The sequence below is a fragment of the Pan paniscus genome, chromosome 10 (genome assembly GCF_029289425.2).
Source record: "Pan paniscus chromosome 10, NHGRI_mPanPan1-v2.0_pri, whole genome shotgun sequence".
Classification (NCBI taxonomy): Eukaryota; Metazoa; Chordata; class Mammalia; order Primates; family Hominidae; genus Pan; species Pan paniscus.
Window position 1 is genome coordinate 74,507,109 of NC_073259.2, and position 23,057 is coordinate 74,530,165.

Genomic DNA, 23,057 nt, shown 5'->3' on the forward strand with positions numbered 1-23,057 from the left:
GACTACTTGTCTTTTAACTGGATCTGAGCTCTGGGCAGAGCCCACATTGAATCCTGGGTCTCCAAAAAAGGAGAATTATTATGAGGCTAGACCATGTGATGCTTTTACAGTGCACTTTAAAAAAGGTTTTTTTAAACAAAGACTTTTCTGAGTGTCTAAACTACACTCTCCCTAAAAACCCGAGAGTAGCCTCTGTTGCAATAATTATTTTAGTCAATAAATCAGATAACAAAATACAAAAGCAAATAGTTTAAGAGTTGAGATGAACTGGTCTGTTTATGCTCTTGGGATTCCATAAGGAAAAACCGGTTTCTCCCCCAAAGGGAGTCTGGCACTTTCTCTGTTTTCTTTAAGGCTGTTATAAACTATTTTAGGTTCCTCATTCAGCAGAGGGTGCAAGAGAAAGGAGAGACAGAAGAAGTAAATGAAGAAAACAGAATTCAGTCAACTGAGAAGAAAAAAACTTTTGCTCAAAAAAAAAAAAAAAAAAGAAAAAGAAAAAGACAAGGTCCTAGGAGAAAAAAAAGGCCAACATGAAGGCCTTTTAAATACAAACACATAGACACACATGCATACATTTTTGGATGTTAGCTTGTAATTAAGCTGACTTTTAACCATTGAGCTCCTTAAAAAAAAATCTTTTTAAATCTTATGACCGTAGTTCAGCTGGAACAAATTGCTGCTATTTTAGAAGTACCAAGTATCAAACCAGAAAGGGCTTGATTTAGGAAACAAACCCAGGCTATTGTGGTGGAAAAAAAGATGGCAGAACCCTTAGCTATGGAACAGCAGCGTGAGGCGACAGCCATTGCTCTTTTGGTTGGCCTGACTAGCAGAAAGGTGGCCTTGTTATGTAAATAAAGCCTTTTAAGTAGCAAAAATGAAAGTCTTTCCTGTTTTTTGCTGTTCATTTTTCTCCCTGTACCACACCACTTTTGTGTGTGTGTGTGTGTGTGTGTGTGTGTGTGTGTGTGTGTGGGGCAGGGTGGTGGTAGTGGTGGGGGGGCGGATTTAGCCACTTCAGAGGCCTTTTCCCCCATAATTTGGAACTTTCCTTCTAATTTGATTAAGTCGGATGGAGTTGATCAAACCCAATGGGAAAAAGACGGAAACAACCTCAAAAACAGAAACAAACAACAAAAACAACAACAACAAAAAAGTTAAGCAAAACAAACAAAAAACAGTTAAGCAAAACAAAACAAACAGTTAAGCAAAACAACTTATACAACTATTGAGCATTCTAATGATAAGGAGCAATTAAAACCAGCTGGTTGTTAATCTTAACTTTAGCCAAAAACAAACCCCGATTCAGTTACTTACCTAGGAATGGGTCTCAGGCTGAAGACTGCTCTCTACCATCCTAGAAGCAGGAAAAATCTCAAATTCATCTTCCCTGTTGGAAGAGAGTTCAGACTTCATAAAATAGTTACCTCTGCCTTCCATTGCCATGGAAGCAGGAAACCTGCCTTCCCTGTGTGGGAAGCAAGCCAAATTCCAAAAAAAAAAAAAGGAGTTGTATGGCAATATAAACTTCAGATCTTGACCAAATTTTGGGAGATCAGGGATTCTCTGGAGGGGGCTCTTTCAGGCTTCAGCAAATTGTCCTAATGGCCTGAGCCTTAAAGATACCTCTAGCTGGTACCAAGCACCAATAGAAGATTTGGCAAAGGTCAGAGGCACCTCCACTTAGAATCTCTTTGTGGTTACCAAAATGTGAACCCTGAATATCTGAGACAGGTTTCATTTAATTCAGAAAGTTTATTTTGTCAAAGTTGAGCACGTGTGTCCATGACACAGCCTCAGGAATTCCTGACAACATGTGCCCAAGGTGGTTGGGGCACAGCTTGGTTTTATACACATTTTAGGGAGATATAAGACATCCATTGATATATGTAAGATGTACATTGGTTCCATCAAGAAAGGTGGGACAGCTCAAGCAGGGAGGGGGCTTCAGGTCACAGGTAGGTGAGAGACAAATGGTTGCACCCTTTTTGAGTTCTGATTAGCCTTTCCAAGGGTGTCAATCAGACATGCATTTATCTCAGTGAGGGGAGGGATGACTTTGAATAGAATGGGAGGCAGCTTTGCCCTAAGCAATTCCCAGCTTGACTTTTCCCTTTAGCTTAGTAATTTTTAGGGCCCCAGGATTTATTTTCCTTTGACATTTTCCCCCTTTTCTTTTCTAAAATTTTTGGAGAAAACATTTTACAAGAAAATTAGCCTTTGGTCTCAGGTTTTATCTGATCTCTCATGTCTGGGATGGTTTATTCCTATATAGGTAGGTCCCGAGTTATTAGGAAAGCTCATTTTTAGCAGGTTGAGAAGTCTCATGCTCTATGAAGAGAAAATAGGGGAGGAAGGGAGAAAAACAATAACAAAAGAATAATCCTGGAAAATTGGTATAGGCCACATCACTCTGAAGTCCATACATCAGTAGGCAGGTATGAAAGTGGCTTATGTGTGTAAATAGGTTGCCGTTATTTTCTTCTGAAGTTTATTTAAGTTGTCTAAATTCAGTTAGCAGGGCTTTAAGAAAGCAAAGGTTAGTTTTTAGTGATTTCAAATTAGGAAAATTGGGGGGAAAAAGGAAAAGAAAGAAGAAAAAAATTGAAAACATTGTTTTTGGATACTTGCAGCCAGGAAAAATTAGAATTCAGTCTAAACTTAGAAAATAATAAAAATTGAAAAACCTTAGGCAAAACTGGAATCTAACATCAGGTGTACTATAGTTTTTGAAACATAATTTTTCTGTCTCCAGTTTCCTATTTTTACTAAAGACAAATCATGGTAGGACTGATTTGCTTTATTATATTGCCCAGATTATTTGTATAAAGTACAGCAAGAATAATTATCTTTCACATAGGCTTTTTATATTGGCTTTGATGGAACTTTGTTCCATAAAAGGAATCTCAGATAAGATTTTTTTAAAGCTGAGCCCAGCCATGGATTTGTACCATCAAATACCTATGAGTTGGATGAATTACTCTCTTCTTGAGGTTCCAAGGTATTAAAAGGTTGGGGCTCCTGAGCCTGCCAGAAAGTGACATTCTTTGCTTACCACAGGTCAGGAACCCTGTACAGGAACTGCGTAGACAAGGTATGAGGCCAGCTTTCCCAAAAGGCTTTTATTGGCTTTCTAAGCCAACTTCGATTCCTTAAAGGAAAGCACACCATGCCAGTCAAAGCCGTGGTAAAATAACCAGTTTCTCCAACTGTGTCCTGTTACAAATGAAAACATATTCTTATTGAACTTATGCAAATAACTATATTGCCATAAGTTAAGAATATTCACAAATAGTTTCTGAATTCTGGAGAAATCAGGTGGAGAGAAATAAATATGCTCCAAATTTTATTTATAGGAGTATACTTAATTGTTAAAAGCTGTCAATAGCTCAAAAAAAAAGTTTCCTTTACTCTGAAAAACAAAACAAAGGATCAGCAACATTTTAAGCAAAAAGTCAAAAATATTACTCCAGTCTTCTATTAGTTTAGTCTGTGCAGTTAATACCTATTCTGCTTGATATTCATAAACATTTCAGCTCTCCATGAGTCCTGAAAGTTTTACCACTATTCTGATGTCACAATCTCCAGAGTTATCAGACACCTTCATTCATGAGCACTTGTTAGAGTTTTACAGCTGATTATAAAACCACTTTCTAAAGAGGATCAAAACAAGACAATAATTGTCCATGGATGACAAAAAGTTTTAGGGCAGCGATAGTCAAAGACACAATTGACAAAGAAATTTATTACCTCTGTGGCACACAATAATTTATTATAACAATTATAATTATTACTGAAAATGTACACTAAGTCATATCAGAATGATAGGAGTGTCTCATAATTTTGGAACACATACCAATAACATATTTATACAAATACAACCCAAAGAAAACCAAACACCATTTCAGATTTGACGATGCTTCCTATATAATTTTTATACCAAATACGTCAAATATGTCAACTTTGGACTTTAGGAAGCCTAACATCTTAAAGGATTAATTAAGTCAGAAAAAGACAAAATTTATAATTTGATTTTGAGAAGTTTGTCAAATATCAAAGGTTAAGACATTTGCTATCACAAAATTGGATCCCAAGTCATTGTAAAATAAGTCATTCACTTAAACAAAATGATAACTCAAGGATTTCAAAAAAAGGCAAAAACCTTCAGTCTTCGAGAGAGGAGACTTAGTTTTCCAAACAATAAGCCCTAATAAAAACAGCACGAAGCCAATGAAACTTGTTTTTCAAAATTTTATAAACAATCTATAAAATTGTAATCTTGACCATGAGATATAACTTCAATAATCCTTTTATAACCTTTCTAAATTTTATTAAAGAGTCAGTTAATGCTTCAAGAAAACCTTGCTAATCTGATACAGGGGCCCATATGTTGGTCTTGCATTAGTGTGCCTTTGACATTAATGGTTAATTTACTGAGGAATTGAACTTATTTCATCTCTCAATATTGGCCTTACAATCTCACATACCCACCTCTTCTGCAATAGTCCCTGGACCTTGAGGAGTTGAATAGCTTTAATTTCTGGCCTTGTGTCTCAGGAATGCAGTTTATTTTGGATTGGCATTTTATAGTGGGCCTGGAGATGAGGCTTTAATTGCTTTCAGTTTTTAAGATTTAGCAGGACTTGGTGTCCTTTTTAGACCCAGGAGTCAAAGCCCTGTAACTCAATTTCACGAGGACTTTAAAAGCACATAAAGATACACAGATGTAATAACCTTAATTAAAAATAATTCTTTTAAATCTTAGTTTTATTTCTAAGCAAACCAAAACTTAATAATAATGGCATAGGAATAATTTTGATAAAACGTAAAATCTGTTAGGCCTGTTACCAAAAGGCAAAAGAAAAGACTTTCTGTAGTGCACAGAATATATTATGTTGGAAGAAATCATTTCCTTCAGACCTTTAAGAAAACATTGTTAGCATCAGGCCACAACAAACAGAACTTGAGGGGAAAAACCTTATATGAGCTGAAAATGAGTTGAAGGAGAGTGTCAGTATTTTGTGGCTTTTAAAAGGGGAGAGAAAACTGAAAATGGCCAGATGCAATAAAAGTTGAACTTTGGGTTAAAAAAATTAAAATCTCCTATAATTTGTTAAGAGTAAGTCAATCCCTTAAGAAAATTTTATTGTTCTAATCAATTTTTTAGTGTATTAGTGTTCTTTTACATCAAACCCAATCTCTAGAAAGACCATTATAATTTCCCTTTAATTATAGACAACTTGATCATATAAAAATTTTTTTAATAGATCATCTTATTGGATTTATACTCTATACATTTTTTAATACAGCCTCTTATTGGACTTACACAGACTATTCACGACATGCTTGGACTTTCTGGTTTGTCCTGAACATCCCTCTTTCATAAACAACCAGACCTTTTATTCTAAGACTAAATTTACTATATAAGATTGCTTCTCATATAAAATGATTTCTCTTTAAGCTTTCTTACCAGAAAATACCTCTTTATTTCTATAACTTTCTTTATATCTGTCTTATTTCCTGGTTCTTTTTACCTTGTTTTATATACAACAGTTAAATAAGCTTTGAATTAGACAAAAATTGTTCACCTCTTTAAAAAGGACACTTTTTTTAGAAAGAATGTTTTCCTACAATATATTTTTATTGGAAAATACCCAAATAATGAAATATCTATTATTTAATCTAATATACCTTCAGATTCTAAATTATGACAAGTTTGTCTACAAGTATTTATCCCATTACATTTACCTCATTATCTTCTCAGCAAACTAAAAAAAATACTCCATTTCGTTTCTCATTTTCCTTCCCTTTTGCCAGTTGTCGCTTCTTTATTCACTCCTTGTCAAATGATTCATTCCATCTACATTTGTAATATCCTTTATTTTCTCAATGCTTCCAAGTTTAAAAAAAAATCTCTACTTTTGTTTTTGTTTCTAAGCCTATGCTTCTCCTTAACTGTTGCTTTCAAGTCTCTCAATACCTTTGCACTTTTCTATCAAGATGGCCAGTGATATTCACAAAACAATATTAAGTACAAATGCAGTGAACACAGCAACAAGTTGAGGGATAATGGGTGGATGAGGTGGCAGTGCCTGCCTGACTGTTTTCACAATATGTTGGTGAGGAGCTGAGTTGACCCACTGGAAGTAGAAAATAGCTTTGTTTATGTCTATGATCATTTATAGGGCTGATGTTTAAAAAGAATTACCTTTATGTGATATAAATAGCTTACTTCCTCATGATTTGACTTGATATAGAGAAAGAATATTGAGAGTAGGAAAAAACCATGCACAAACTCCACTCAACAACAATCAACACAGACTTCTGTGACCAAATGTGTGGGGATTTCTCCCTACCAATAAGAAAGCAATTGATTCTGTGGTGGGCCCAGCTGGGTGTCTTCCAATTCAATTTCAACACTGTCTACCTAGAGATAGAGTCATATCCCACAGGATGAGGGTTTAGTCCCTGAGACTGCCCCCGACTTTAGATGCCAGTGACAAGCCCCAGGTTGTTTTACCAGTGCATCTGACTGACTGGCTATAAATTGGGGATTCCACAACCTCTTCCTTGGGTTCAATTAATTTGCTAGAGCAGTTCACGGAACTCAGGGAAACACATTTACTGTTTATTATACAGGATATTATGAAGGATGCAGATGAAGAGATGCATGCAGTGAGATATGGAGGAAGGGGTGCAGAATTTCCATGCCCTCATGAGGCACATCACCCTTCAGGAACCTCCAGGTGTTCAGCTATACAGAAGCTATTCAAATCCTGCCAATTTGGGTTTTTATGGAGGCTCCATTATGTAGGCATGATTGATTAAACCATTAGCCACTGGTGATCAACTTAAACTTCAGCCACCCTTTCCTCCCCACAGTTTGGGGAATGTGGCTTAAAGTTCTAATCCTGTAATCCCGCTTTGGCCTTTTAAATGATCAGCCCCCATCCTGAATCTACCTAGGGGTCTCTAGCCACCAGTCAACTCATTAGCATACAAAAAGACATCATTTTTGAGTTTCCGAGGATTTTAAGACTTGTATGCCAGGAAACGGGGTCAAAGAGCAAATTTATATTTCATAATTTCACAAATATAAAGATTCTAGCTCCCAGAATAAGATTCAGCTAGCACGTTCCTTAATGGAAACTGGATGACAGTCAGTTAAAGGTTGTTGACAACCTGAAATGCTGATATTCTGTGCTGAGTAAAGAGAGACTCATATGTTTTAGACAAGCAGGTGGCACAGTTAATACTCTGTAAAGAAAGTTGGGAATCTTTGACTTGTGTTTACACAGAATTCCATTCTGTGAAAATGGTTCATAGCACAAAGCCAAAGTTTTTCTCAGAAAATAATTTTGAATCTTACTCAAAGAAATACCAGAAGTGTATGCCATGAATCATGAAAGAGACAATTAGGATCTGGAAAAATTTCAGGACAGACGCTACTGTCCAGTCCTGTATCTAGTAGGCAGTGCAGCTGGGATGAGTCCATGGAGCTGACTCCAGGGTCTTACCCTCTGAAATATGTCACTTCCCTTATCATCTTAATGTTTCCTGGTTCAGTTCCCTGACTTAAAAAATCTGTATAATTCAGAAATTTATAATGCTGTTTCTGTATCTTTTTTCTCTTCCTTTAATTTGCTTTGCCTTTCAAAAACTTCTCCCCATCTTTCACAGACATAATCTCAGATCTAGGTGTCATTACAACAAGAAAGAAAAAGTGTTTCTGAATGGAGTTCTTATATCTATTATATAATGTCTGGCCTCCCCAGTGCTATTCAGGAGCACCGTGGGCCATGATTGGATAAAGACATCCCCGATGCATCCCACCCTGCTGTGTAAACACGTATATTCGAGAAATGGTTCAATTATATGTCACTGCCTGCAGTTTGGAGCATCTGCTACTTGCGCACATGTCTAAAAGCCCAGTGGAGTATAGGTGTTCATGTGGTGACTGGTACTTGTGATCTGGACCGTATTTTCAGCTGTTCTTACGATGACTGCCCAACTACTGCCTCTCTCTGAGTGGATGGACCTGCCCACCCCTATGCTCCTGCTCAAGCCTCCAGAAGTGAATTCATTGCATCTCTCCAAACATATGTTTTAAACTTCAGACCACTGAAACACACTCTCCAGATGTGATAGATACCCACTTCCCTGTTTTTCTGTGATGCCATTAGCAGACGAACAGAATTTTATTCATAAAGATATGAATTCATGTATAACAGAAATATTTTCTTGGGTGGGTTTTCTCATATCTAAGCATGGTGTTAAATGATTATGAGGGGAATCAAAATTGAAGAGTCTAATAGAGGGATACCTTGCTGTGGATAGGACAGAGATAAGAGTGAGAGAGGGTGGGCTTGACGGGGCTGGTTAGAGAAAATGTTAGAAATATGTCCAGGAGAGAAACAGGCATCCACTGGAAGATTTTATGAAGTTTCTGCTGTGCAGTGGCCCCACACCCTCCATTGCAACTTCTAGTCAAATTCAAATGTCTTGCTGTGCTTTTGGAGTTGGATTTATTCTTGAGGATCTGTAAGGGAGGGCAGATTCTTCTCCTTTTCACTTAGAGTAAGTGCCGCATGCACCCAACCCTGTGTGAGCCTCTCCCCCAACACACCAGTCCGTCCCATGCTCACTTTATTCTAGATTCGCTGGTTTCCTTGATGGCCTTTCAGCATACCAGGCATGCTCCTCTTTAAGGCCTCTGCACTTGTTCTTTGCTCTATCTGGAATGATTTTGAAGGACAGCAGATTATGCCCCCCAAAACATACCACTATCACACGGGGATGACTTCAAGCTAAAGACACTTGAAGAACAGCAGATGTGAGAAGGACATTCTTATCTTCCCTTTTTCTTCCTGAAGGCAGGAGATTAAAAACTCCCAGGTGAAAGCTGCCCTCCATATGCTAGGAAGAAAGAAACATTCTTTGATGGGGAGTCATAGCCAAGAGAATTCTGTACAAGCAGACTTCGTTAAAATAAATCGTCTTCCTTTAGCCTTGCCATAGTTTAGTTACTTTTCCACAAATGGGTCTCTTTGTTCAGCCTTATACAAAATCAAGTAGGTTCTTTTTGTTGGTTGATTCTGAAACAGGGTCTCACTTTGTTGCCCAGGCTGGAGTGCAGTAGTGTGATCATGGCTTACTGCAACCTTGAACTCCTGGGCTCAAGCAGTCCTCCAAACAGCTTCCCAAGTAGCTGGAACCACAGGCATGCATCGCCACATCAGGCTAATTAAAAATTTTTTTTGTAGAAACAGGGTTTCACCATGTTGCCCAGGCTGGTCTCAAACTCCTGGGCTCAAGCTGTCTTCCCGCCTTGGCCTCCTAAAGTGCTGGGATTACAGGTGTGAACCACAGTGCCTGGCCTGCATGTAGGTTTTGCCATGTCTTTGAGTCCTACTTTTCTTATGAGGGCTCCCATATCCTGTAAAACTTACATTAAATAAATTTTAAAACTTTTCTCCTGTTAATCTATCATGTATCAATTTAATTCTCAGACCCAGCCAGGACCCTACGAGGAGACAGAGAGTTTTGACTCCACTATACTCTTCTTTCAGATATTCACATGGCTTTCTTCTTCACCTCCTTCAGGTCTTTACTCAAATATCACCTGGTGAGGACTGACTTAGCCACCCTGTTAAAAATTGCATCTTTCCCAATTCACCCAAGTAAATTATTTATTTTGTTTTCCTGATTTCTCCATTAGAATTAGGAGGCAAGGTGTCCCCCTCTACCTCTGCCCCTGGTTTATTCACTGCCTTATCCTCAGTGCCTAGAAGAGCACTAGGCACATAGAAGCTGCTCAGCAAATGTTTGTTGATTGACTGAATGAGTGAGGTCTGAATGGGTCCAGTCACTTCCAGCTACTAAAATAACAAATAAGTGGTTCTCAAAAGATAATAGTAGAAGCTTTCTAGCTGTATAGATCAGTAAGCCTGAGTAGGAAGACTGAAAATAAGTATTCATTGAAATCCTTCCTAGAAACATTGATATTCTTTAATCCACATAATTTTGTGTACTTGTTCAATAAATTATAAAACAAATATGTATTAGAAAAAACAAATCCTCCTTAAAATATTTATATTTCAAAAGTTCCTTCTTTCAATTTTCTCTGCCCTTACTAGAGAAACACAAATTACACATGGCACTAATCTGCCTTTCTTTGGAACACATTTCCTTTATCATGCAGTCATTTCAAATGTGAAAAATAAAATACTGCTAAATACAAGATTACTTTCTGGCTTAAGTAGTGGATAAGAGTTGTTTTTCTCTGTGTTTGTAGTTCTGGCAAATTGTCCAGAAGATTAATCTTTGAAAAGACTTTTTATTATATCTGTAGAAAACATTACTTTGAAGCAATAATCTAATGAAAGTACTTCTCCTTCATACAATTTAAGAGATTTTGATAGAAAAATAAGACGAATACAAATCTCTACTCTATATGGAGTGTGTATTTCGGCCTATTAGGTCAATGATGTAAGCTACTGCAGGGAACCAATACAGTTGCCCCAATACCTGGGGCAAAGGTATTGTCTTTGCCCCAGAGGCAGTATTATCACCACTTGCCTCCATTCCCCATCCATGAGCAAGACCCTGCTGCTTGATTCTCAAAACATAACATTAGAATCTTTCTAGCTACATAGACCAGTAGGTATAAACAGGTTTATTTTCAGAACCGCTTAGTTTTTAGAATAAGAAACTTCTCTGATTTCTATGTAGGCTACTAGGTTCTTCACTTAAAGAAAAGCCCTCTTTTGTTAGATGCTTAACTTTTCAGCTTCTACTCTTTATATGGTGAACGTACAACTTATTATTCAAAAAGGGACATGTTTGAGAATAGAAGGAGTAACTATTAAAAATTATGGCCAGAAAAAATTTATAAACTGATATTGTGTGAAGCAAACAAAGTTGTATTGTCTCTAACTATTAAGAAGGAGAATGAAATTACTTACTGAGGCTATACAATGTGCTAAGTGATTTATATCTTTTACCTCAATTTCAAAACCATCCTCTAATAGAGGCTTGGGAACATTTTCAGTCATGAATCAGGCTCTGTGACATTAACCCAAGGAGTCAACAATATTGTAGTCTAAAAGAAATTTTAGGAACTCAGCTCAGGACACTTTACAATAAGGACTATTGATTTAGCTGTCTGCAGGAAATGCATTAGATACACATTTTGGCTGAAAGCCAAATGTTAAAATCAATAATTGACAAGTCAGATATCACTAGAATAGGAAGAACTTTGGGGAGACAAGATTAAATTTGAAACCTTACCAAACATTTTCAAAGTCAACATTTGGATGTTTGACAATATAGTGAAGGAAAAATAATTTCTCAGCACCATCCACTGGTGGATTATTCCTGTAGTCTCTGTGCTGCGTGTCTGCAGTCCTACAGACATGCCTACTTTAACCAGACTAACATTTAGCACACAGTGGCAGGAAATGGGATTCACTGCTCAGCAAATACTCCAAATCCTGGATCTTCTACTACTGAAAATGTTTGCCAGTCTAAAGCAATTATTTTGACAAGTGTTTGTTTCTTAGTCTCGAAACAGACAACACAGAAGAAAACTATAAGGAATTGACTTCTTAAATTTGAATTTTGATTGTGGAAGCAAAATGCACATTGCAATTCTCTGCTTTCTCTAACACTGCCTTTTTTCTTCCTATTTGTTATTGATTCATTCATTCAGATTTATTCATTTATTTTAATTATGGCTTTTAGATTCAGAGGGTACACGTGCAGGTTTGGATATATTGTGCGATGCTGAGGTTTGGGGTACAAATGATTCAATTATTCAGGTAGTGAGCATAGTACCCAATAGGTCGTTTTTCAGTTCTTTTCTCCCATTCTCTCTCCCGCTGCTAGTGCTCCCCAATGTGTATTGTTCTCATCTTTATGTCCCTGTGTACCCAGTGTTTAGCTTCCACTTATAAGTGAGAACATGCAGTATTTGTTTTCTGTTCATCCATTAACTCACCTGGGATAATGGCCTCCAGCTGCATCCATGTTGCAAAGGACATGATTTCGTCCTTTTTTATGGCTGCATAATATTCCATTCATATATATGCCACATTTTGTTTATCCAATCCACTGTTGATGAGCATCTAGGTTTTCAATAAATATTTATTAAGCACCTTTATAATGTCTCAGTCAGCATTTCAGGAAATGGGGATACAACAGTGAACAGAAGATAGAAGTCTCTGCCTTTATGGAGTTTATATTCTGGGCCTTAGGGATGTAGACAATAAACAAGACTATAAATTAAATATATAGCATATAAATAGTTTTAAGTGCTAGAGAGAAGAATAAAGCAGGGAAGAGGGATATGAGGAATTCTCTATTGTGATTGGATCAAAGATGATTTCTCATGATATTATTTTTGGAGTATTTATTCCTCATGGAACTTTTTGAGGGCAGATTTAACATTTAACTTTCAGTTCTTCATAACAAGATGTGAAGAGTTCCAATTTAGCATTTTTTTTCCTTGAAAATCTCATTGTCTAAATGGAATTAAATAACTGAAAATTAAATATAGTTCTTCAAGGTTATTTTGTCTAATGTTTTGAGTGTCAGTATGTAAAATAATTCTATGAAGACCTGACTTATTTAATCTCAACTCTGTTATCCTGCTTTATATTATTTAAAATTTTATAAATATTCGTTGGCAGAATAATTATGTGGTATTTTTCCTAAGGTTATATTCCAGACACGCTCTGACTTAATATTTCCTTTAACTGACAATTTACTCTCCTAGGTAGTAAATAATTCCTCATAATTTTTTTGTACATAAAACTAACAGCTTTCATAATAAATTTATTATTGCAGCATTTTCTTCTTGCAATATTAAATATTCACTTACACTTCACCTGACTGATAGAATTTCAACATAGAAAGCACATAAAGAGATTGTCACTGTTTACCCCTATATTGCGTATAAGAATTTTAGATTGCATACTCGGTTACAAACAGTAAACTCTGATGACACTCCCTGTTTGTGCTGCTCACATTGATACCCTGATTAGATATGAAGGGGACATGCAAGATCAAATGATCATTTGTCACATGCATGTTCAGGGATGCCAGCACTGGCATTGATTTGGATGTTTGTATATCTGACTATTTAACCTTCCAAAAGCTAAGTCTAAATAGCTACAGTGTAACAGTAGATTTTGGCCAGATACTGAAACTGAGGTAAATTCTTGCCCACCCCTCCTGTCTCAAATTCAGTCATCTCTTGGAAGGGACACAAAAGTATCAGTCATTGGAGTGGCAGCCTCCCAACCTTCTTCCTGCCTGGTGACCAAAGTGTTGAACATGGCATCTGAAAGCGTCATAACAAGGTTCACTCTGATCCTAGGCATAATTAATTGAGTGGTTGGATTTTCATCCTTATTTGCCTGTTAAGTGTCCTCAGTATCTGTCTTCCTAGTCGGTAGGCACAGTCAACAGATGAGGGCTTCTCGGCTTAATTGATCTTATGAATTCCATTAGGAGGGATAAGAACCTGAGTGATGTTCTAGCAAGTGGCTCCCAGGCTTCGTAAGTATTTACCTTTATGTTGCAGTTATAGCGTCATTAGCTACAACTATTACTGAAGCTTGAATTCAAATAAAAAGCAATTAGATGTAATTCCAGTACTCAACTCACACGCAACTGAAACTTAATGATCTGGCAATTTGAACATGAATATGAAAAAGGAATTCCTTTAGCTTTTTTGATCCTCTGATTTTATTGTCTGCCACCAAAGAAAAGCAAATAATACACAGCATCAGCGCAAAGCATGAAAAAGGAGATAGGAGCCAAATTCGCTAAAAATTCTAAAAACTGGTCTATAGCTGTGCTCCAGAATTACCTGAAGGTTAGACGGACGTGAAGTCCATTATTTAATCTGACAATTTCCTAGACATCAAAAACAACAGGCTGCAAATCTCAGATCAGGAAACCCTTCCTGCAACCCTGGATATGACTTAATGTCCTCCTTTTTCCAAACAACCACAGACGTCTGTGCACATCTCTGCTGTGACTTTGGTCACATCTCCCTGCATACACAGGAAGTCACTTGCTTGTTGGTGCCCCTTTTCTTGATTATGTTTTCAGAAGGAAGATCTGGTTTTAAATTCAATTTTATATCCCAAGAACCTAGCACAGCTTTAGGTAAGAACTCAGTAAAAATCACTACTACTACTTCTAATATGACTACTACTATTAGTACTGCAGCTGATAGTACTACAGTACTAGTACTATTCCTGTTTTTGCTGCTGCTGCCATATCCAGTGTAGCTGGTGAGCTAATGAGGACCCCACTCAGGCACATGGGATATGCATACACATTTCCACATTATGGTTTCTTTTTAGCCACCCTCCAGAGATGGTTATGGCAGAGGGAAGATGTGGAGGCATTCTGGATGAAGGGAAAAGTTTAAGAGTTTATGACAGAAAAACCACTCATATTGCAAATAGTAGTATGATCGCTGTGAATTTGCTATACCTCTTGGATTTAAAAATATTTCTACACATGAGAAACTTTGTATTTTCTATGGCGTATTTGTTTTCCCCCACTAAAGGTATGAGTGCCCTAGCATGGTGATGCTGTAGGAGGAGATATGAATTTGATTCAACATAATCTAATACATATTTTATCAATAATTAAGAAAACATTTGCTAACCTAATGAACTTAAACAAGTCTCTGGGTCTCAGCGTCAGTTTCACTATCCATAAATTCAGAATAATGTAACCTGTCTTCTTAGGCTATTTTGAGGATGCAAAGAGGAAACAAATATGAAAGCGATTTGCAAGTTGCCAGGTACTAGGCAACGTAAGGTGCTATATGGCTGTGACAAATTTTCCTTCTGAACCTCCTGTAGCACTTTGTACGGAATGGCAAGTTCAGCTTGGTTGGAGGCCAGAGCCATGGTCTTGTTGGAAATAAGTACCTGATGTGAGGTACAAAGACCTGGAAGCAAAGCCCTGCCCCACCATTTCACTAGTTACGTGACCTGAGATAAATTACTTGAGAAAAGAATATTAAAGTCATCCAGCTCATGGGTTACTGTGAGAATTCAGTAGAAAAATACCTATGAAGGCACCTGGTGTACTGCAGGCAGTTGGCCAGTGTTTACACAGCATTTTTTTTAGGGCAGAGAAAGATACAAATGAATCAAAATGGTTCTGAGCAGGTAGCCCGCAAAGAGGAGAAAGCTTGGACTCTGCGGACCTGGCTTCCTGTTCTGCCCTGTGTGGCCTGAGCAAGTCCTGGAACCGCTCTAAGCCTGTTTCCTCAGATGAGAATTGGGAGGAATAATGATGATAATAATAATAATAACCATACCCTTAATTATCTCTTAGGGTTGCTCTGAGGACTAAAAAATATAAGATATCAGCAGACATGGGATAGGAACTAAAAATTTAGCCTATCCTCCCCCCAAATTTAGCATCATGCTAGTGATAATTCTCCTTATTTTTAAAGATAGTCTTAAACCATGTCCAGGTGTTTTATGTTGACTCAATAAGAGCCTAGGATGCGCTTTTGACAAAATGTTTGCAGTCCAGTATAAAACTTTACCTTAGCCAGGCGTGGTGGCACATGCCTGTTATCCCAACCATTTGAGAGGCTGAGGCAGGAGGATCGCTTGAGCCCAGGAGTTTGAGGTTGCAGTGACTGCATTCCAGCCTGGGCAATAGAGTGAGACCCTGTTTCAAAAAACAAGGACAACAACAACAACAAACAACAAAGAAAACCTTTACCATCTCTGGAAGCCACCTTTTGGGTGGCAAAACACCAATAAAAATGAATGAGGGTGGAGAAGAAGAGGAAAGAGAAGCAGCTGATGAGAAACGGAGGGCCAGCGTAGGAGCAAGAAGAGACACTCGGTCTAGCAACTTTGATAAGATGAAAGCTTTCTTCCCGAGCTCTTCTCCCCTTGTCTGCCTTGAGCCCTTCTCTTCTGTCCTTCTTTCCACTGAAACCTTCATGAAGGCAAAGCCAACGAAGATCTCAGAGAGTGCAAGGGGAGGCACAGTGTGGCGGGAAGAACACCTCCCCCGCAGGCAGAGGAAGCCTGCCCACACCGCGGGGCTCCTGCAGCTGCAGCCTTACTGACTAGGCTGATTCCTGGCAACAATGAGCTGGGACGGTGTGACAATAAGAAGGAGAACACCTACCACTTATTGAACTTTCACTGTGTGCTCTACCAGTACGTTCCCAGTGAACTCTCAACGAAAGTCTCATAGGGCAGTTCTGCAGCCCCTTCTCTTTGCCCAGTCATGGAGTTAGTAAGCTGCAGAGGCAGGACTTGAAGTCAAGTCTCCCACTCCACCGTCCCCTTTCAGCTAAAGATGTCTGAGCAAGCATTTCTGGGTGAGGTCATTCAGAAGTGGTTTATGCCAGCAATTTGTTTTATTCATCTTCCTAGAGGAGGAAGTGGTGAATAAGCTCTTTTACTCATGAGTAAGTGGAATTTATTTCTGACAGATTGTTAATTGGAGGGTCGTATAAAGATTTCCCCATAGAACAAACATAGCTTAGACTTGAGGGGCTAGCTGGGGAGTAGACTGCAAGCCAGCCCAGAAGGGTGAGGTTACCCCAGTGATGCTGGTGCTTCAGACACTGAGGTTGCTGGGAGAAACTTCTGTCAAAGTCATAGAGCTCATCACGGTGTCAAACACTTCTGAGAGGCCAAAGTGAGAACCAAAAAGGCCCATGAGATTCAGCAGTGAGAAGGTAGGTTGCTCTCCAGTGTCTGAGATCACATCATTCATTTCATTCTATTTCTACTCAAAAGATTTTCAAGGGATTGTTCTCTATCTTGTCACCAGTTTTGGGGAGTGCACTCTCTTTAGGGTCACTCTGTGTATTCCCTTGCCATACAGCTTGCTGGAAGTCTCTTTTCACTGAATTTAACCACCTGATTGTTAATGAAGATAGAGATGCACCTCTGCTGTAGCTGAATAGCTCAACAGTCTCCAAAGTTAGCTATCCAAGTCTTTTCTGGACCTGGATGTTCGAATCAATCATCTGCAATTGTAATGGTTATTTTTATCTTTTGACATATCTCACCTGAATCTGAATACAATCTAATGAATCTGATGTATTTTTCTTAAACTTTTTTTTTTTTTTGCTGTGAAATAGTCTAGTCACGCATTTTGGTGGCTAGAAGAGTGAATTAATAGTAGTCTAATCACCCTGGAGATGCTATGCTTCTGTGAGCTGGCACTGAGGTAAGGCGGCACATCTCTGTGGGAATGACAAGTGAATGAATCTGCTCCTCATTTAACCTGCTGTTCTTTTCTCTCTCTCTGTTTTCTCTCCTAGGAAACAAATGGAAGACTGCTGCGACCCTGCCCATCTCTTTGCTATGACTAAAATGAATTCCCCTATGGGGAAGAGCATGTGGTATGATGGGGAGTTTTTATACTCATTCACCATTGACAATTCAACTTATTCTCTCTTCCCACAGGTTAGTATAGAGTTGGTTGCCTTCAGTATGGTTTCTTAAATTTCTTGCTGTCATGGAAAAGGGATAATTGAGTTTGCCTTACTCATCAGATTGACTTTTTGTTTTCTTTCTTCTCTCTTTAAATGTTTTTCTTTATATCTGTCATCTGTGTGTGTGAATAAATCACAGTGTTTTGATGCAAGGGTGGAAGCAGGATGTTACAGAGTTACAGTTTTCCTAGCCTTTCTGATTTGAGTCCTATGAGACTGAAGGAAGCAAGAAATGAATGATCAGGGACTTGTGGAATTCTAGTGTTCTGAGGTTGGCTGTGGAATGACCATGAGGATTTGTGTGATACTGCAATGTTTTCTTAGGACTGATGTTGCTCAGGGAGTGGGGACCATATGGTGAGAAGTTTGCTTCTTAGAGCTCTTGAATGTTAACCCTGTGGTTAGATTACCACTGTGAAATGGAGGAGTGGTGGATATGGAGAGGAATAATTCAACTTGACCACTTTTGAAGTGGTCTAAATCAAGCTTTGCTTACTTAATATTTCTTCTTGGTTTTCTGGGCATTGAAATAAAATGTTTTTCTAATATACATGTAGGCAGCAAGAGGGGGGAAAAGGGAAATTTTATTTTAGGGAACCCTAGTTTTGGGGAGGGGAGATCTTAGGCAAAATTGCAATTAGGGAAAAATTCAGAAATGAATCATGGCCTCCCCAAGACATCTTTTAGCCACCCTTGGTTTGCTCAGATGATTGTACAGAAAGAGAATTTTTGAGCCTTAGAAAGTGGGACTGAATCTTTCATGTGTCTCTGTTAATAGCCCATGAGACTTTAAAGGAGGAATCCCACAAAGCTGAGGCACAGGTTCTACCAGATCCAAAGTCACACTCTCTATAAAACAGCCATGCTGACTAGCTCATCCTTAGATATTTTAGTCTAGTTTGATGGTTTTAAAATGCAGTGATAAGGTTTTTCTTTTAATTTTTGAAATAAGAAGTAGAAGCTTTAGTTTATTGCCAGCATCTACATGTTTTCTCTCTTCATCTGCCCTTGGGAGGCTTCCAAGTGTCAAAGGAAATAACTAAGAGCTATGATATATGGAACTGAATTTTGTCTCCATCTCTTACTAACTAAATTCCTTGGATGATTACCTAAGTCGTCTGAGATTTAGCTGTCTTGTCTCTATGATGGGTAGAGCAGCACTTGCCCTATTTACCTTACAGAGCTGTGGAAAAGATCAACTTAGATAATGCATGGAAATGTCCTTTTTTTTTTTTTTTTTTTTTGACAGAGTCTCACTCACTCTGTTGCCTGGGCTTGAGTGCAGTAGCATGATCTTGGGTCACTGCAGCCTCCACCTTTCAGGTTCAAGCAGTTCTCCTGCCTCAGCCTCCTGAGTAGCTGGGATCACAGACATGTGCCACCATACCCAGCTGTTTTGTATTTTTAGTAGAGACCATGTTTCACCATGCTGGCCAGGCTGGTCTCGAACTCCAGACCTCAAGTGATCTGCCCACCTCGGCCTCCCAAAGTGCTGGGATTACAGGCGTGAGCCACCGCGCCCGACTGTAAAACATAATAAATGTACTTTATAAATACAAAGCATTATATGTTTGGTATTAATGTGCTGATTCATACTTAGTATCTTGAGGCTGAGGCATGAAAAGTAGAATTGTATTGGTGAGGGTTTAGGCAAGGTACAGAAATCTCTTTAGGTACTTTTAGCGGAAAGATATTTCATATAGGGAATTTGGCATTTAAAAAAATCATTGGAAGAATGGAGAAATGGGAGCCAAAGGGTGGTTCCTAGAATTACTGAGTTCAAGAACCTACTACTGTAACTGTGGTCTAGGGACTGGGAAGCCCCAACTTGGCATTGCTGTTAGCGTGGCCACAACTGCTTCTGTTAGAAATAGGGGAAAGAAGATGAGTTCCAATTCTCCTCCTCATTTCAAATCTTCCTCAAATGCTTCTAATGGAGAAATGATTTGCATGCAGAACACTAGTTGCGAAGAAGTCCAGGAAAGGCAGTTTTTAACTGTCATGCTTCAGCAGGAAGCTGGAAAGAGAGTGGTACAGAGGTTAAGCAAGCCAATCCACAGGATATTCTATGTATGAAAACTGCTACCAACTAGTTGTGGCATGAGGAAGAGATAAGGAAGCAATCTCCTTTAACAGCTCCTCACATAGAAACATTTTAAATGAAATCCAAAGTAGCTTTTTTTATAGATGAGGACTTTTAGTTTTACCAAATGAATTCTAACTTTGTATTAGAAAATAGATTTAAAAGGATGATTAAAGAAATATAAACTAGCCTCCTATATTATCTATCGGTTGCAGCAATAGGGTTATAAGAAACATTTACTTTGTAAAGTCTGTGCAAATGAATTCTGTGCCTCTTTGTGCCAGTTGCAAGACCAAGGAAACATCCTTGAATAATAAAGGAAGAATACTTTTTTCTTGGGAATCAGAAGTCATTACATCATTGTGTATGGGCACAGCCATTGCAAAAGGCAGAACCAATTCAATGAGTAGATTTTTTTTAATTGCATATGTATGTATTTTCCTGCTAAGAATCTGAAATGACTAATTAATTCATAGAAATCTTGGTAAACCAGTTTGCATCACTGGAAAAAATGGTATTTTCCCTCTGCTCTCATCCATTATTATTTCTTAGCAAAATGTTTCTAGTTTGTTATCAGCCAAAAAGGGTTGCCAGTTAATTGATACGCTTCATTTATGTTCCCAGTGGGAAGAAAATAGCGTGTGCAGGTGAGGTAGAAATGCAGGTGAGTGGGCCAGGCTCAGCGTTTTCAGCATGAACAAAGCTTCACTCCTTTCCCAGAGTTTCAGTGAAATAATGCTAAGTCACTCATTTCTAACTTCGATTCCATGTCTGTACCTTTACACTTGCCCCTTAAATACTCCGTATATGTTAGCCATCATTATCAATGTTATTCGTTTGCCTACTTCTGTTTTTTTTGTCGTTGGTACAAAGATGCAGTGTAAGAAGGGAGATGCTCTGGTACATTAGGGAATAGCAACAGGTCCTATAATGGCTGGGGCAGTGTATCCTCAGGAGGTAACTATTGAAATGTCTGTGAATTGAGATGCCACATCAAACTCCTTTTAGTTAGTTAGTTCTATGCTATTTGAACCTTCCACAACTTTCTGTAACTTTCTGTTCAAATTTATTCAATTCTGCCACATAATGCGGTGTACATAACTTCATATCTCCATATGACAGTGTTCTGTGTTCTAAAAATCCTTATCTGCTATCTCAGTACCATCTTGTGAGCTCTTGAGAACAAGAGGGTTTTCCCTTTTGTGCCCACTGCAGTGCTTCCCACTCAGTATAAATAGTCATTCCCAACCACTCATGTCTGTCAAAGGCATTCCTGTCTGTGTCTCACTTGGGCTGGACCCCTGCAGTGCCCTTGCTTGAACTATAGGAAACCAAGCAGGAAATTCAGAGGTAGCTGTTTCCAAAGGGCTCTATAAATGTATTTTGGTGAAATATTTGTTGAATATTATTAGGCATGAAGGGCAGAATTTTTAACCTTCACACAGGATTTTTAAAACATGTGATGTATGTGTGTGTGTTTGTATTTGGGGAGGACGGTGTGATGGTATCAGCCTTCCCACTTTGAGAATAGCTGCTCCCAATCCCCTGGGTTGGGACCAGCTCTTTCCTGCTTAGCCAGGAACTGCCCCTTTTAAGCCTGCATGGTCCAGTGTTTACAGGCATTATTGAATGAACCCTATTTTGGCCTAAGATATCTTGCCAAGGAAGGACACAAATTTCCATGGAAATGAGTGAGGCAGTAGCAGGAATGTTAGAAACCACAACTGTGCTGATACAATCTGAAAAATATTTCCTTTTGGTATTATAAAAACACGGTTGGCTGTCCATTCTCTTACATTGTGATATAAATTACATTTCTCCTCAGCACGTTCACCCAGGGCCATATGTAAAGCATCACAAAACATCCTTAATGCACCCCACATAGACACTCATTTCCAGCTTCCTAGGTTGGCCGTAGGCTCCTGTCATGTTCCACTGAGCCTGGACCTGCAGCGTTCTTGGCCTGTGGGAAACCCAGCAGGATATTTTGGAGTAGTTTGTCAAAATAGGCTTGTTAAAATGAAAATACACATTTTTTTTCCTTCACAGTAGTGTGCTTAATAGAATTCTCTGAGCTCCCGGATATCCCTGAGTTTCACAGCAATTTTTTTTTCTTTTAATAAAATTTGGACTATACTACATAATCTACAGAATTTGGTAGTTTTTTCCACTTATTCATATTATTGTAATCATTTCCCATGACATATATCTTTTTGGCTGGAAGGAAACTAAGGGGTCTAATGTCTGGTGGGGATGGATCTTTGCTGGACTTTTGTTAGGTTCTATTGTTAGGCTTCCATCTGGCTGCTTTACAACAGAAACCTGATGGGGGGCAGAACCAAATAATTGCTTATTTATCTCAAGCAATAAAGAATTAGAGGGTAGGTAGTTTAGGACTCAGTGATGGCTACATAGTGTGCCATCAAGCTCCCAGACCCCTGTCTTCCTACTCAAACCTCCTTAGCTGATGGCCAAGGAACTTCGCAGTTTCGGTTCAGGATCCCAGCAAAAAGAGGGAGTAAACAGAAGAGGAAAGCTGGACAGATTCCTGCTCATGTATCATTAATCAGGACTGAGTCACATGGGCATGTCTAACTGCAAGAAAGCCCGGGAAGTTCAGTTTTCCAGCTTTAGGCAAATGCCTTGCGTTTGTCAACTATACGGGCTGCCTCAGTTTCTTCACATGTTATCTCGCTCAGCCCTTACAGCGACTCTGTGTGGCTGTTATTATTGTCTCCATTTCATGGATGAAGCTAAGACTGAGAGGGGTTAAATACCTTATTGAGGGTCCCAGAGCTGGTAGGTGGAAGGGCTGGGATGTGAAACCTGGCCTGTCTGATTTCAAAGGTGTTAGTGTTTACTCTATGGTTTATTTCCTTAGAAGACATGGGTTCTAGTGGGTTAGTTCATTCTTATCACTCAGTCACCTTGAAACTGTTTTAAGGTTTTTCACTTCTAAGAATACCTTTATAAGAAATGGAGAAATTTCATTTTTTAAATTTATTTTTATTTTATTTTATTTTGAGACAGGGTCTTGCTCTGTTTGATAAACTAAAAGTGCAGTGGCACGATCATGGCTCACTGCAAGCCTCCACCTCCTGGGCTCAAGTGATCCTCCCACCTCCACCTCCCAAGTAGCTGGGATTACAGGCATGTGCTACCACACCCGGCTAATCTTTGTTTTTTTTTTTTTTTTTTTTTTTTTGTAGAGACAAGGTTTTGTTATGTTGACCAGGCTGGTCTAGGAATGCTGGGCTCAACTATTCCACCCATCTTGGCCTCCTAAAATGCTGAAATTGCAGGCGTGAACCACTACACCTGGCCAAGAAATTTCTTTTGCAGCTTTTTGGGAGAAAAAGTAGAGTGTAGCTATACAGGATATGGAATCCTATACAACACCATAGTTTCCCATACAATACTCTAGTCTCTTTTTGGTTTTGAGCTCTCCGGTATCCCCTGTTGAAA

At 38.6% G+C, this 23,057-nt stretch overlaps 1 protein-coding gene across 5 annotated transcripts in view; it reads left to right on the forward strand.

The window, feature by feature from the left end:
* The window catches only part of ST8SIA1 (ST8 alpha-N-acetyl-neuraminide alpha-2,8-sialyltransferase 1), a 184,145-nt gene that overhangs the window by 72,609 nt on the left and 88,479 nt on the right, over positions 1–23,057 (forward strand). For all 5 annotated transcript variants that reach the window (XM_055095864.2, XM_055095863.1, XM_034936180.2 and 2 more), the window contains one exon: positions 17,336–17,480. In XM_055095864.2, coding sequence (XP_054951839.1) covers positions 17,336–17,480 — 145 coding nt within the window. The remainder of the gene's footprint in view (positions 1–17,335; positions 17,481–23,057) is intronic.